The following is a 15517-nucleotide window of genomic DNA, read 5'->3' as shown; positions in this document are numbered from 1 at the left end:
ATAGTAGATACTGCACGCAGAAATCGCGGGATGACCGATCACAGGGTTAACATTCCTTTCCGTTACATGCATAATCATGAAAACGACACAAATGAATCCTTTTTTAATTTTGAAATTTTTAAGTATAAAATATAATTTTAATAAATATATTTTTTTTTTCTTTATTTCTATGAATCCCTAGTTTCACATATCTACTTGTATTTATATAGAAATAAAAAATTAATTTTCCTGTATTGATAAATTTAAATTAATTATGAAACTTTACGGATGAATAGGTAGAAGTCAGTTCATCTTGTAGGTAGTGTTAATAAAAAAATTGAGCTTACAGTATAATAAATATATTGTCATATATCAAAATTGGAAATCATCCAAGTGTGATCATATTTTCAGTAGTCTCTGCGTGCAATTGGTGATTGCTGGATGTAGATGGAGGCACCATATGGTGTGGTCCAACGAGGCAATACTGCATAGAGCAACTGGTATCTACCGTAGCGCCTGTGTAGATGATACAGTCTTGTAGGACGCAACTGTAACAAAATTATTACATAAACTTAACACAAATTAACATAAGTCTAAACTATTAAAAATATTAACAGTATAAAAACTCTAACAAAAAAATAAAAAAAAAAATCATATACATTTAGATCTCATAGAATACTGTAATAAGAAATTTAGTATTTCAAACTTTTGGGAAAAAAATAGATCTACATAGGTGTAGTATATAATAAAAAAAAATTATAAAACTCTACAGAATATGTTCACAGTATTAAATCCAATGTAAATCATCAAAAGATAAAATCCAATCAACTATCAATTCACCTTATGAAGTGTTTTACTTTCAATATTAGTATAATATTAGACAATGAACTAGTTAGCGGTGTCACTTTACCTTTTTTAGCCAGAATTTACATGCCTCTGAGACATATATAATTATATATAATACTGATGAGATTATTTTTATTTTTTATATAATAAGTTTTAATATTTGTACGTCTACAGTGTGGCAAAATAAGACTGGACTAATTTTTTTTCTAATGTAACACCTATAAAAATGTATTTCATTCCAGCAAGTTAATGAATTCTAATTCTATAGCATATAAACTACTAAATCAATCATATGTATATAAAATAAGTCCCATCATTTGACAGTATACTCGTAATCCTTACTAATTTTATAAATGTGAAAGTGAGTTTGTATTTTACCTCTTAGCACTTTAATGGTTTAATCAGTCTCTATGAAATTTAGTATACATATACTATAAGGCATAGTGGACATAGGGTACTTTTATCCTTATCAATGAATATACCCCAGCTGAGCTTACAGTCATAGAAAAGCTAATATATCATAAAACAACTGATAATATAGACATCAAATTAAGGTTTATTTATAGAAGTACTTTACAGTTGTTCTTGCACAGCTATTTTAGTTTGAATAATAATATATGATAGTAAGTTAAATTACAAGATATGGAGTCATACCACTTTAATTTGTCTGTAAACATCCAAACTATTAAATAACAAACCCTCACCATATTAAAAACCTTATATTTCTTGAACCAAAGTTAGAAATTTGTAGATCTGACTATTATTGTGCACAATAAATAACTACTATTGTGCATAATAATTACACATGAACAAAGAACTCAGGTATTCAGGTATAAAAATATATTAAAAGAAATATTAGTGCAAAAAGGATAGGACTTGACTATGTTATTCTTTAAATTGATTTAATTTTTTTATTTATGAACAGATTGAAATAAAACAAACACTAAATGTTAAGTAGAGCAAAGCACAATGCATTGGTAAAAACCGCATTCAAATCGGTGAAGCCGTTTCTGAGATTAACATGCATAAATGTACAGACAAATACACAAAAATTCTAAAAATCGTTGTTTTGGATTCTATTATGTTCATAAAGCCCCCTGTAATAATTTTTCTTATATATTTTGCATGTACAGACAGCGACCAATTATGATTTTATTATATGTATTGATTTACTGTAAAAAATTCCAATACCCTGCCAGGGTCCATGTATGAATGTGTTCATGTGATTTTCAGTGTATTCACAATACTGTACATGCAATAAATAATTAATCCTTACAAATTATGAAACATAAGGAATAGTTCATGGTGCTATTTGTTTATTGGTTACCACTTACTAATAAATGGGCCACAATTTACTTTGCTATTAATTAAATTGCATAAAAAAGTGAGAAAATACTACATACCCTTCTTTAATAGTTACATTGTTCATCAATATACAGTTAGTCAACCTGACTTTGTTCTCTATAACACAATTTGCTCCAATAAATGAGCTTTTTATAGATGTCTTTTCATTTACAATACTCTTTTCACCCACTGTGCTATTTTCATCTATTTGTTTAGTCTTCACCTCACTGGTTGAGTGAAATCTTTCTGTAAGGGATGATCCTGTCACCTCTTCCCATTTTGAGAGTATCTGAAACAGACATTATTAGATTAGTTTACATGTGCTTATCTAAAAGCAATACTGCTTCTACTAAAGAAAAATGATATATCATTTCTAACATTAAACATAATAATGCATTCTTAGATGTAGATGATGAAAGATCTCATAAGCAATACAGTACAAAATAATGTACTTTCCATTTACAAACTATGTATGTATATAGGTATGAGACAATGATAGAAACTTTTCACTAATATGCTATTATAGTTTTATCATAGCCTTTAATATAAAACAATTATTTCACTGCTCTCACTGTCAATATAGTAACAATAATTAAGAAAAATTCCAACAGAAAATTAATTTAATATATGGATTTTAATAACAAAGATTAAAAAACCAACACCTATTTCAAAATATGTACATATACCCATTTCTTTAATTTCTATATTGACTAACAATCTATATTATTATATTATGCACTGGTGTTATTATATGGCACTATTATTGTTATTGGCCTTGTAAGTCCTAGCAAAATAATAGGCCACCTGTTTCTTTCCTGTGAGTACTGTAAGAGACAAGTAAGGAAAAGTGAGGAATGGGCAGCAGCATCCCTCTTAAAACATCTCCAAAGTTTCAATGCAGTTGTCAATCCGCCTGCCAAGTGTGGCAACTATTGGCAAAACTCCCCAAGGAGGAAGCTTATGTTTAGCAATGGACAGTTAAAGGTTGATATGATGATAATGATTACTGTTAAATTGTTACAATTTCATCCACCTTACAAACTAATCAATAGACTATATATATTTATATATAGCTAATATACAAAAATATATTTAAAAGTAGCATATATGTAGAAATACTTAATTAGATACCTTGTTGTTACACAGATAAAATGTTGAGAGTGTATTAATTCTCATGCCAAATGTACTTTTATTTGGAATATGGGCATAGCACCTCAATAAGTCATTATAATTAACACCTTTGCTTCCATTATCATTGTATGAAGACATCTCCCTGATTTTAGACTCAAAGCCATTCTCAACAGCATAATCAAAAATATCAACTGATATATCTACATTTTTCTCTGACAATCCTTTCTTATCACTCACATTTTTAGGTTTAGATAACTGCTTTTTTACAATGTAAGGTATTAATTCTCCTTTAATAGAAGTAAATTTTTCTGATTCAACAAGGTAGTTCATAATCCATTTCTTCATGACATAAACATGGGCATCTAACAATCTACTGTACAAGCTAACAGACTCAAATTTTTTAATCACAATTCTAGGTAAAGTCACATTTTCTTCAAAATCACTTGCACTAGCTAAAAACACCAGTCGTTGGGTATCCTTATCGATACAAACCAAATCTCTATCTGGCTTCGTTTTAGATTTTAAGCCAGGAAGTTCTATCCATTCTTCAGGGCCATTATTAAAAAATAAAGTGGTCAGACTTGCATCATATTTCCTATGTAGATTAAGGACATCATTTAAATTAATATTTGTGATCAAATCGCCCGAAACAATTAATAAATCAGTTGTTGTTTTCAAAATTCTATTACTAATGTGTTTCATAGAATCTGCTGTACCCCAATCTTCTTCTGATGGGATAGGGATTAAAATATACTTAATTTTCAAGGGGCACTTTTCTAGAGCATTTGTAATAGCAGATTGATCATCACTTAAAACAACCACAAATGTTTCTGAAACAATAAATATTTTGAAATTTTGGCCTAAGGGACTAAAATTTGTTTTTTTTTATACCACTGATATCGCAAATAAGCATACGGCCCACCTAATGGTAAGCGGTTACCATAGCCTATAAATGCCTGCAATATCAGAGATATTGTGCACCTGTTGCCAACCCTGAAGAAACCTCTTTACCCCCTTTTTTAAGAACCCCATGGTGTAGTCTCTTGGGAAAACCTCAGCAGGGAGCTCATTCCATAACCTGAGTGTTGATGGGAGAAAACATCTCTGAAACTGCGTTGTATGCAACCATTTAGGCTATAGGGTTGAGGTTATGTTATATTTGTAAAGTAAATTAGGACATTTCAAAGAATCTATTAAATATACCTTGAAACCCCATCTTCTCCAACATATTTAATGTATACCATAACACAGGATATGGTCCAACTGGCAGGAGGCACTTTGAAACAGCTCCTCCGACATCTGGTAAGCGGGAACCTCTTCCAGCTGCCAGCACTAGTGATTGAAATTCCAGTATTTTATACATTTTACTAGATGTCCATTTACAATCTGTGAGAATCTGTAAGATAAGTAATAAGCTTAGGTAATAAGGTTATGTTTATAATATATACTTTCAAATTAAATTATTTCAGATAATCTAATTACAATATATCCTCTGCAATAGGAACTTCAACTTTCTTTCTATTATTTATTTCTTTGTAATTGAAATATTCTGAATAAAATTCACTGCCAAGAAAAAGACAATCATACAACCAGACAAAGACAACTGACAACTAGGGATGCAAACGATACATCGAATTTTTCTAACATCGATGTTTTAACATCAATGTTGAAATTCTAAACATCGACGATACATCGTTCTTCATGAGCGATGTTTTATGAACGATTTATAAAATAAATAAATAAATACGAAAAATGACACTATGAATAATCATAGTGTCATTTTTTGTGTTCTGGTGAAGGGAGACGCGTAGAAGATGTGGGATGACATGAAGGGATTATTTCCTGGGCTCCATAGTCTAGCTATGATCTAATAACCTATCATGGCAACTGCGGTACCCAGTGAGCAGTTATTCTCAAAAGCTGAAGCGACAATCACCCAGGAGAGAAACCGCTTACTGGGCACCGAGTTGTCAAAATTGTTATTTTTAAACTCTATTTTAAAGAAATAAACTTAAAAAATAAAAAAATGTTTGATAATATAAATTTGTTTTTGTTAATATAGTTATTTTTTCATTTCCGTTAAACATGCATTTTTATTCGATATATATATATAGATATATGTATATTCGAATAGTGGTAAAAACATCGAAAAAAAATAGATATATTGTTCATAAACTTCGATGTTTTCAAAATCAATATTTCACATTTCAAAACATCGATGTTCTAATATCGATGTTTTTTATAAGCGATGTTGATCCCTACTGACAACTTCACTGACAAGTACTTTTTTAAGATAGTTTTACGACTTTAGATGTTTTACGACTTTAGATGTTTTACGGCTTTAGATGTTTTCTTTAAGCCCATCTCTAACTATCCTACTTATTGTAGTGAATATTGTTCTCAAAAATTTTACATATTTCAATCTATATCTTGATATAATTACAGTGTTACAATAGTATGAAGGATATACCTAGTAGCTATAGTCCAAAGCAAATAATCGCTACGTTATATCTATAATAATAATATCAGTTCCTTTATTTTTTTCCACAGGCACCACTATCAGTTTAAATTAAGACTGACCATTTTTTTCCACTAAACATCAATATTTGAATTAATTCAAATCGTAATCTGATAAAAAATTGCGGATTTCACATTTGTTTTCCTAAAGGTTTACCTTAAAAACTGGAGTATGTTTTATATTATATTAGTACGCTATTAAAAGGTCTATTAATAAAAAACTAAACTAAAACTAATGAAGTTTTCCAACTTCTGAAATCCACACATATGGAGTAACTAGCAAAAAGTAATAAATAGACGATGATTCATTTATAATTTGACAAAAAGATTATTATTGTCTGATATTGAAAGACTGATATTGAAAGTTTTTCAGAATTAATCAATCTCAAATATTTAATCCTTAAATTTATTAAACATGAAAGTGAGTTTGTTTGTTTATTTGTTATATTTTTTGAGAATAAGTAAACAGGATATTTTTATATTGCCCAACTAAACAAAATAATGCTTATTCTTTATCCATAGTAGAGCACTAAACAGAAAATTAGCTATGTATAGGTACAAGCATAAATATAATAGTAATACTAAATAGCTAATAGGCACTTAAATATATTAATTTGAATACCTACATAGCGTAATTAATAAAAGTTAGCAATGTATAGAAATCAAACCCGCAACCACTGGATGTTGTTAATAAATAAGACTTTCTTATAATAATCATAAAAATATATTGTTCACCACAGCTTCGTCTCTACAAACACCAACAGATATTCTTCCAACCCCTTGGAAAATTCCATGAAACAAAATAAATTATTTTTTGGAAATTTGGTATTTTTTTTTTTAGATATTGTTAATTCACATATATTACAAAATAAATAGTTGAATATATAATAAAATTAATAAAATATTGTATTCTTTATATTATATCTAAAGAATTATTTATACAATTAAATCTTTTTTATTTAAAAATAAAAATTGTGTATCCTCGACTTGAGTGTTCAACTCACATTTGACCTTTTTTTTTGCAATAGTAAAATTTTGTTAACCCTTAATCTGTATGTACTTTATATTTAAGACAATAATATATAAATAGATATGAAGAATTGTTTGATACATATTACTCAAGTATACTGAAATTAGTGAAACATGCTGTGGGATTGTGACATCAACTACCTATTATCATGCAGTATGCTATTACTTACTAATTAATCATGCGTACTATAGCATAGGTTTTATTTAGAGATTCTCAAAGTTTACCGCAACGGTTTTGTGCCCATTTCTTTTCTTAATCACGACTGCTAAGTACAATAATCAGACCACAAAGAAAGATTGAGAAAGCAGATAGATCGATCTAAACTTGGGCAGTATTACAATTCTTTCCAACGGTGCATAACCAATATCGATGGTGAATACTCAGCTGCAATTTCCCAGCAATATAATAATTATGGCAAACTCATTTGTTAAGGCCCGTATTAAATTCATAGTTTTAAAGATTTTATTTTAAAAATTATACAAAATGTTTTTCTTGAATTTGAGTTTTCCGCCAAACAAAAACAGTAAAAAAGTTGCAGGCAACAGCTATTGTCTTTCAAACTATAATAGATACTATTTGGTAAACGTGAAACATAAATACCCAATCTAGGTAGTAGCAACTAGAATTCTCCATCTAGTTTTACTCTCTTAGTTTTACTTGCTTGGGTACCTCTGTCCCATTCGTGTTTCAGACGTGAAGCAGTTGTGTTTGCATGGCTGTGTTTCTGTTTGAAGGGTGAGATATGGCGTGAATTTACTGGGTACAGAGGAATAACACCTGAGTCCTCAGGAGTGGCAACGCATGGGGGGTATCTTGGGCGAAAAAGTATACTCTGTTATGTCCATGGTACTGCTCATGTCTATAGGCGACGGTTACCACTTTATATCAGGTGGGCCGTCAGCTTGTTTGCCATTCTAAGATGTATAAAAAAAAAGTTTCAGTACCTAATTAAAAATCGTGTACAAAGTATAAAATGAACAAAAAAGAATATAATAGCAAAAACAATCAAGTTTTGTGACATTGTCATAACTACTAATTCGTGTTTTTAACCTACATGTGCATTTGTTTCACATAGACAAACAATATATGCCCACTAAGATATAATCACCGAATGGTCTAAATAAACCAAACATCCACTTTAAGAAACATTGTATTAGATGTTGATTATGTAGACGATCTCCTGATATTTCTTAAGTAGGTATTTCCTTCGTCACTACTTTCAATAGATTACAATTCACATACGTAGTAGACTTACCTTTATCTATGATTACGTGAAGCCTACTTAGGTAAGGAAGTAATTAGTATATTTAATTAATATAATATGCAACTTAATGGCATATATAAATTTATATTTGCAGAGTTACATAAAAATGTTATATTTACAGGCTTTCCCTCGACATATTATTCGACATCTTATTCTATAGTATTCGAACTTTCATTCTTTTCTACCCAATGATAAGTTATATCAATTACATATCTTTATTTATATACATATTTGCATGTGGTATTGCAAATATATTGTGGTATGATATATTATTCACAGGAATACGAAAGAACCAAATATGTGGTGATGACAAGGTAAGTATTGTACGGAATAATTGTACGGAACCAGTACGAAAATATTTCAGTTGATTAAACACGAATCGAAAATATATCATTACAATTAATCAGTACATTAAAGATATCGATAAAATCATACAAAGAGAAACAGTAAACCTTTGAATCATTTTATGTTTCGCTAAAAACTAATAATGCGATAAATAATAAGCAGGTATTGCACTATCCTATTGCACTAGGTGTTCTATAATATAAATACAATACATTACATTTAGATATTACCAAGAGCTTGCACAAAACGTACTACATGTATATAATTGTGTTTATAAAGATACCTATATAAAACAAGCAATCAATATCTTATGTTGTAATTCCACATTCACCGTAGGTATCTTGTAAATGTGATATAATCCTCGTTGCAGCGCATCTGATCGAGTTACAAAATAGGAAAAGACCTCATTACGCCTAGACCAAATAACCTAAAATCACTAGTCTTAGAACCGATATATGTATTACAAAATAATAACAGCAACTTCACTAAGAAAAAAATTTATGAATCACAATGAAATATAGGTCGATAGTTTATATAGGTAGGTACATATAAATTGAAAAATAACTCCAATTATTGTGGTTACTAAAAAGTAACTTTCCTAATAGCAGCTACATAAACAAAAAACTCTATTCTTCTTTCAGTCCGAAATAACTCTTCATCATCATCATATCAGCTTTTAACTGTCCACTGCTGAACATAAGCCTCCCTCTTGGGGGGGTTTGCCAGTAGATTCCACGCTTGGCAGGCGGATTGGCAAACGCAATTAGGCTTTGGAGATGTTTTAAGAGGGACGCTGCTGCCCATCCTTGTAAAGGCACAGAGATACTCTAGTAATTTCTTGTTGTAGTAACATCTAGTGATCTTTTATACTTTCACACACCTTTTTCTTTAACAAAAAAATTATACTTACCCACCCATATTTTAATTAATAAATTAATTGTTATAAAAATAAGCAAGAACACTTCTAAATCTGATACATGGGAAACCTTTAGTTAAACTCAATTATTACATCTAATCATTCTGTTTTTATAAATCAGCCGGTACCTGGGTATAGGTACTTTGTTTCATGATTTGCAGAAATAATATACGAATATATATAAAATAATTCATTATAAAACAATTTTTATATTTTTACAAAAACCATAAGTATTGTAACAATATTCATAACATCAAAAAAACCTGATATAAACATTCTACAATATTAGTGGAAATACGACATACATACATCAGCATAACGATATTTATTTAGCATATTTCAAAATATGTTCAAATAAATCTTTATATTCAATTATATTATTGATGAGTACTTTATATATTAATAACATTAATTTAACTAACAAAGTAATAAATATATTATTCTATGCAATACAAGTTACAAATTGGATCAATTTCAATACTAACTTGTAGAGTTCTTGATTTATTCGTTACTCTGCTGCATTTCTATGCCAAGGCTATAAGCATCATTGTTTGGTAGGTTTTATGCTCTACTTACTTCCCATATCTTATAACTATCTATTTTATAAGTTATTGTTGTCAAACAAAATGAAAATTTAAAATACGATAAATGAACTGTTACATTTCTTTCCATTTCAAATAGATTCCCTTGTCTGTATATTCACACCACTTTTATTTCTATCTTACATACATATTTATATATATTTATACCTATTAGCTGATCCGGAAAACCTATTTTTAGTAAGAAATAAACCGAGTATTATTTTTTTACTATTATATTGGGATAAAAATTATCTTGATCGAACATCGTGACACAAAATTTTTACATAATAAAATTTAAAGCGAGCAAAACAGTTTTATCTCAGATATTTATGATACCGATGCATAATAATATAATTAAGCTTTCTGTGCGAAGAGTGAGATCGCCCAAAACTGGTTGGTAGGTAAGTACATGCCTACCATCGATAGTTAGGTATCCTTTCTCTTAATATTTTATAAGCAAACAATGTTTAAATATTATAATAATCTGAAATACCTAACATAAATATACAAGTTAAATACTATCACGTTCCCATGTCTTTTATCAACTGCAACAAGCATTTCAACTTTTTTGTGACTGCAGAAAGCTTATATAATTTATAGAAATAATAATTTGCTCAAACTTAGATTATAGTGCAATAGCAGGTTTTAATGAAAGTGTGCGGCGTCTGCGGCCGGTCTGCGTCGCGGGCGCAGTACTAAACCGAACAAAACAGTCCGCGGAGCACTTTCCCAAGTAGTACACGCGCGTATAGCCAGCCCGCACTTACAACACTCGGAAACGTTCCGAAATTACGTGAACTCATTTAATGCCATTCCCATTCGAAATGTGCACTTAAAATACCAAATGTATGAAATATAAAATACTTATTTTGAATATCAGTAGCAGGTTTGTATTGCCCGTGTTTGTTTATGTGGGTGTCCTGTTATTTAAGTCGTTTTCAGATGTGTTTTATTATTTGATGACATTAAAAGACAAAAGTGCAAGGGTGCCGTTTAAAATCTGATGTTAATATCCTAGGTGAGTTGAAAAATTTTCATTATTCAGAAACATGTTTAAATGGAATGTGCCTACATCGTAACTTGTTACCACTATAGTCAATTCTAGAAAAAGAAACCGGGTTTATAATCGCACATAACATTTAATACCTTCATGGTAGATAACTTGTAATATAGTAATGAATTAGTTCATTCTCGAACATAATTAAAATTTATATATGAAACTGGTGCGTCTTGCACAAGATCTGTGCAGCGTACCGAAGACTGCAAGATCCATGACGTACAGAATGTAAATTATCATCTGTATAAGCCGGTCCGACAATGACTTCAAGGGATATTTTTTTTATAAATATTTATTATTGAATTTAAAATTTTAATTTACATAAAATACTCTATAATCATAACTATACACATTTTTATCAAAAAAAACAATAATTCTGAATTTATAAACATAACACTAGCTAAGATAAAAAGGTAAAGAAACTGCCTTTCAAATTGTATTCATATATCACTCACGGAGAGCTGTAACTCAATGTCAGACATGCAAAAACAAATACAAAGTCGTAATACAAAACTTGCTATAATTTTTAAGGAAACGCTTCCGTCTCCGTAACACACAGGCGAATCACGCAAAAACCCGCGTCTAGGTATGCAACATTGCAGCCGTTTGCTGTTCGGTAAATACGTAACGGTTAAAAACTGACCATTACGCTAACCCGCATTCCAATTGAGTAAACCAAAATTAAAATAGTGTTTTACATCACAAAAAAAGTACACAAATGCTAACTCATTTCAGCTACAGCTAAATACCTGTATTATTAAGTCGTAACTTAAGATTCGCAAAATAACATACTTAAAAGATAGGGATATATTTTTTAATCGAATAAAATGTACCCCATGGCCATCTCCATCCCAAAAATTATATTAGATAGTTCTAATGGTAATGGAAAATTGATTCCTGTTTAGAAAACTGTTAAATTGAATTTATAATTTAACTAATCTGCCTGCGTCTACGTCTTTAACCGTATGAATTAGTATATAAAGTACCCTATGTGCTGGGTAAGAATATAACCTAATGGTGTACCAAACTCTATTTAAATCTGTTCAGTAATTTTTGCGTGAACAAGTAACAAATATCAATCCATCTATTCATTTATCTTTACAAAGTTTCGCATTTATATTATTAATAGCACATTTCCTACAATACATATATTATAATTACATATACAAATAATTAATTATTTGATAATCGTCCGTCAATCACTTGTTAATTCATTGCGACCAATTTAGCAACTTGAAACTCATTTACGTAAACTACGATATATATATATATATATATATATATATATAGTTCATCATTATGATAATACTTGTCTAATGTATGTATAAGTTTTAGATCAATTCCGACAACGTTACCTACAGAGTTTGTATACAAATTAAACAATGTCAACAATGAGCCCAACAGTTTATAATACTCATAGGTTACTACAGAACGTTGCTAATATTTAATTAGTAATATTTTAAATTTCATAAACTCAAAGAAACGTATTCACCTTAATTCGATTTTCATTCAATCAATTAATTGATCGCTATCAGATGCGTTCGTGCTATCAGTACCTGTGTTGCACAATACCCCTCTTTGTCGTGTACACCTTGTTGTGTCCACTAGCTACGCGGGGCACGTGCGCGTTAGGCAAGCCCCCAGGCTTCGACGAACCGCTTGCAAAATGCATCGCTTTCTAATCACTGGAACCTTCGAAAAATACACAAAATATTGTAAACATACATCTGAAAACACGCATTATTATGTAGAATAAATAGGAAGTGCTTTTTTCCTTTCGAGAAAGTATTCTTAAAATGCCTTTGCTATCCAAATTTGTAACACTGTAGATGGTAAATAGTGGTCATTCAGGTCAAGTGTTTGGCTTTTGCATTTAAGGTACATACACTTAAAATTTATGTGAATTTAAACCTACATAATAATATTTATTACGACACTTGACCTTTTAGGTTAATGATATTTTTGTTTTCTATTTTAACTTAAGCGTGTAGCATAGCACCTTATCTTAAATATAATTTTCTACTAGAGGAATCATGCGACCATTCAAAAAGATTTTATAGACAAAAAGAATCTTATGTGAAAAACTTCTTTACAGCACAAAGTTGGTAGTGAAAATCCCAAAGGTTTCAAGAACATATTATCCATGATTGTAATATTGTTTTGCAATAATAATAATAAATGCTACATTATCACACCAATCGCCTAGACCTCAAACTAGGATAATTTTACTGTTCATTGTAAGGAACCAGACAATAAACATATTGGGACGAGATCCAAAATACTTAGACCAGATCTATTTCGTCCAAAAAGTGCGTTTTTTAAACTGAGCCAGCTAATAATCGAACCCTGGATCTCGTCTACACAAAGCATCATACCACAAAAGTCATTAACGAAACTAAAACTGCAACTCCAAGAATAACATTAAACGATACATAATTATCATTTACATTTAATACGATTATAAAAAACTTTTTTTACTAGTTTATAATTAATAATTAAACGCATTTATTCTCACGCCGCGGAGCGCGGCGTTAAAATGACTGTTGCGTAAATTGAATCGCAAATTGAATGCGTTTGTAGTATTTAATTTTCATTTTTCTCATAGTCCATCCGCTATAGAATGACAGGAAACTCAACAGTCTGCTATTAAAATGTTACCATGTAATAAATGTGGGACTAAGCAAGAAACAGTGAAAGTTCTAAATAAAATAACATGATGGCTAAACTAATATGACATGCATTGTATTAATTATTTTAATCATTATTTTTTATTAGGTATTTATCTTACCTGCTAATCAGAATTATATATATAAATCTCCTCATAGAATTTTGATAATAGAGATATATTTCAGATAGATAAATCACATAATTTTATATATTTACTGAAATTTACTGTTTTATTTGCTTAATTTCATTATCTATCATCTCATAGAATTGTTGGTTAAATCAAGTCTGACACATACGACAATTATAAGATACCTCTATAATTTCTAAGCACAGGTTCGTTGCAACATGTTGTCCTCATTACGTACATAGCAAGAAATATCTGATATCCTTTGCCTTAAACTTATTTTAAATTATTTCATTATCATACTAAACTTCACGCATTACAAAGCCAGATATTTATCATTACTACATCTCAATAAGCTTTATTTATAAATAAGCTATAATATTATATTATAATATTATAAGTTATTTATAGTTTTAAGCTATATATATATATATAATATTTATAATATATAGAAATCGATAAATTTTGCCTCCAAACAATAAACACCTCATGCATAACAATTAATCCAAAATAAATAAAGAATGAGTAAGCTGTGGAATCACTATTAATCATGAAGATTGAAGATTTCCCGATACGTAAATATATTAATAAGGAAAAAATGAAATATTGAACGGAGAATAGAAAACATACATATATAACACTGAGCCGAGTACAAAGCGCTTGTTTTGTTGCATCCGCCGCCTGAAACTTAGCCTTACATAAAATTACTAGAAAATAATAAATGTCTACAGTTTAGATCGTTGAATAATTTTCACGTAATTATACTTCTTGTTCTTATAAAATCACAGAAGGTTCGCCACCACCAAAAGTCTCCTTGCTGAACGATTCACAGCAACACAATTGATAGCGCAGTGAAACATTTGCTATATTTGTAATTAATGTAAACCCTGAACTTTAGTTCCAGCATATAATTTTGTGTCGTGTTTATTTTAAATGTGTAGAGTCTCAACCTGGAATACTTCAGGTCGACTTGATTGAACTTGAACTGGCGCAAGGTGAGTAGACTTCACTAGTTTCGCATATTACTAATCTTTTTTTACTAATACATCGTCCTTACAATCCCCTGAATTCTAAAACACAATTATATAATTTAATATTATAACTATAATATCAAGTTAATCAAATTGCCTCCTGATATACCATATCGACGAGAAAATCAAGACCTGCAAATATTTTATGTGATCGTTCTTGCGGAATCTACGGAATTTGTAGAATAAAGATTAATCTATATCCTTCTCCCTTCCAATAGGCACAACACTTTAGGTATTGCATGTTGCATGCATGCAATTTCATGATGAATAATTACGCTATGCCATAGCGGCTATGGTAATAAAGAAACAAATATACTTTCACATTTAATATAATATTAACACAAAATGATTTTTTTGCAAAACTTAATTTATAAATGTATAGATATGATGTAAGTATAATAAATATTTCATTATTTTGTAAAATTTCACACTCCTTGCAGCTGAGGTCAACAAAACCCACGAGTTTCCCGACATAAATAACGTAAACTTGCGGAATTGAGATTTAGTTATTGGATTGAATCTTCTTAGAAATATCAAACTTTATGGCAAATCCTCGAATACATACAATATAAATTATCGATTACCAACAACTAACGAAACAACTTGACATGATTTAGTTAATTTTTTATTGCGTCTAAAGCAGAATAAAATAAAATATTTCCATCTCGTGTCTAGTTACAATAAA

At 29.8% G+C, this 15517-nt stretch overlaps 2 protein-coding genes across 4 annotated transcripts in view; one reads left to right on the top strand and one right to left on the bottom strand.

Moving 5' to 3' along the window:
• Positions 1–322: 322 nt before the first annotated feature.
• LOC113511634 (translation initiation factor eIF-2B subunit gamma) lies at positions 323–4941 on the bottom strand. Its single transcript, XM_026895307.3, has 5 exons — positions 4783–4941; positions 4504–4696; positions 3301–4130; positions 2229–2458; positions 323–527 (listed from the first exon to the last, which is right to left on the bottom strand). Exons 2-5 carry the CDS (start codon positions 4661–4663, stop codon positions 365–367), a joined length of 1383 nt encoding a protein of 460 aa, XP_026751108.1. The 5' UTR covers positions 4664–4696; positions 4783–4941; the 3' UTR covers positions 323–364.
• A 5703-nt stretch (positions 4942–10644) lies between these two features.
• The window catches only part of LOC113511685 (pancreatic triacylglycerol lipase-like), a 42250-nt gene continuing 37377 nt past the window's right edge, over positions 10645–15517 (top strand). Inside the window, exon 1 of one of the 3 annotated variants that reach the window (XM_026895370.3) lies at positions 10645–10971. The gene's annotated coding sequence lies outside the window, so the exon portion shown is untranslated. Of the gene's footprint in view, positions 10972–14575; positions 14797–15517 lie in introns of those variants that run through there. The other 2 variants (XM_026895371.3, XM_031913686.2) reach the window with 2 other exon arrangements.

The sequence above is a fragment of the Galleria mellonella genome, unplaced genomic scaffold (assembly GCF_026898425.1).
Source record: "Galleria mellonella isolate WM207_F2 unplaced genomic scaffold, CSIRO_AGI_GalMel_v1 utg213, whole genome shotgun sequence".
Taxonomy (NCBI): Eukaryota; Metazoa; Arthropoda; class Insecta; order Lepidoptera; family Pyralidae; genus Galleria; species Galleria mellonella.
This window is presented reverse-complemented; position numbering and strand designations above follow the sequence as displayed.

Excerpts from the sequence above, each read along its gene's own strand:
- LOC113511634 (XM_026895307.3), bottom strand. The coding sequence starts at position 4,663 with ATGTATAAAATACTGGAATTTCAATCACTAGTGCTGGCAGCTGGAAGA. Across the intron at positions 4,131-4,503 it reads GGAGAAGATGGGGTTTCAAG|AAACATTTGTGGTTGTTTTA; the intron begins GTATATTTAATA and ends TTATTGTTTCAG. Across the intron at positions 528-2,228 it reads AATGTAACTATTAAAGAAGG|TTGCGTCCTACAAGACTGTA; the intron begins GTATGTAGTATT and ends ATTTTGTTACAG.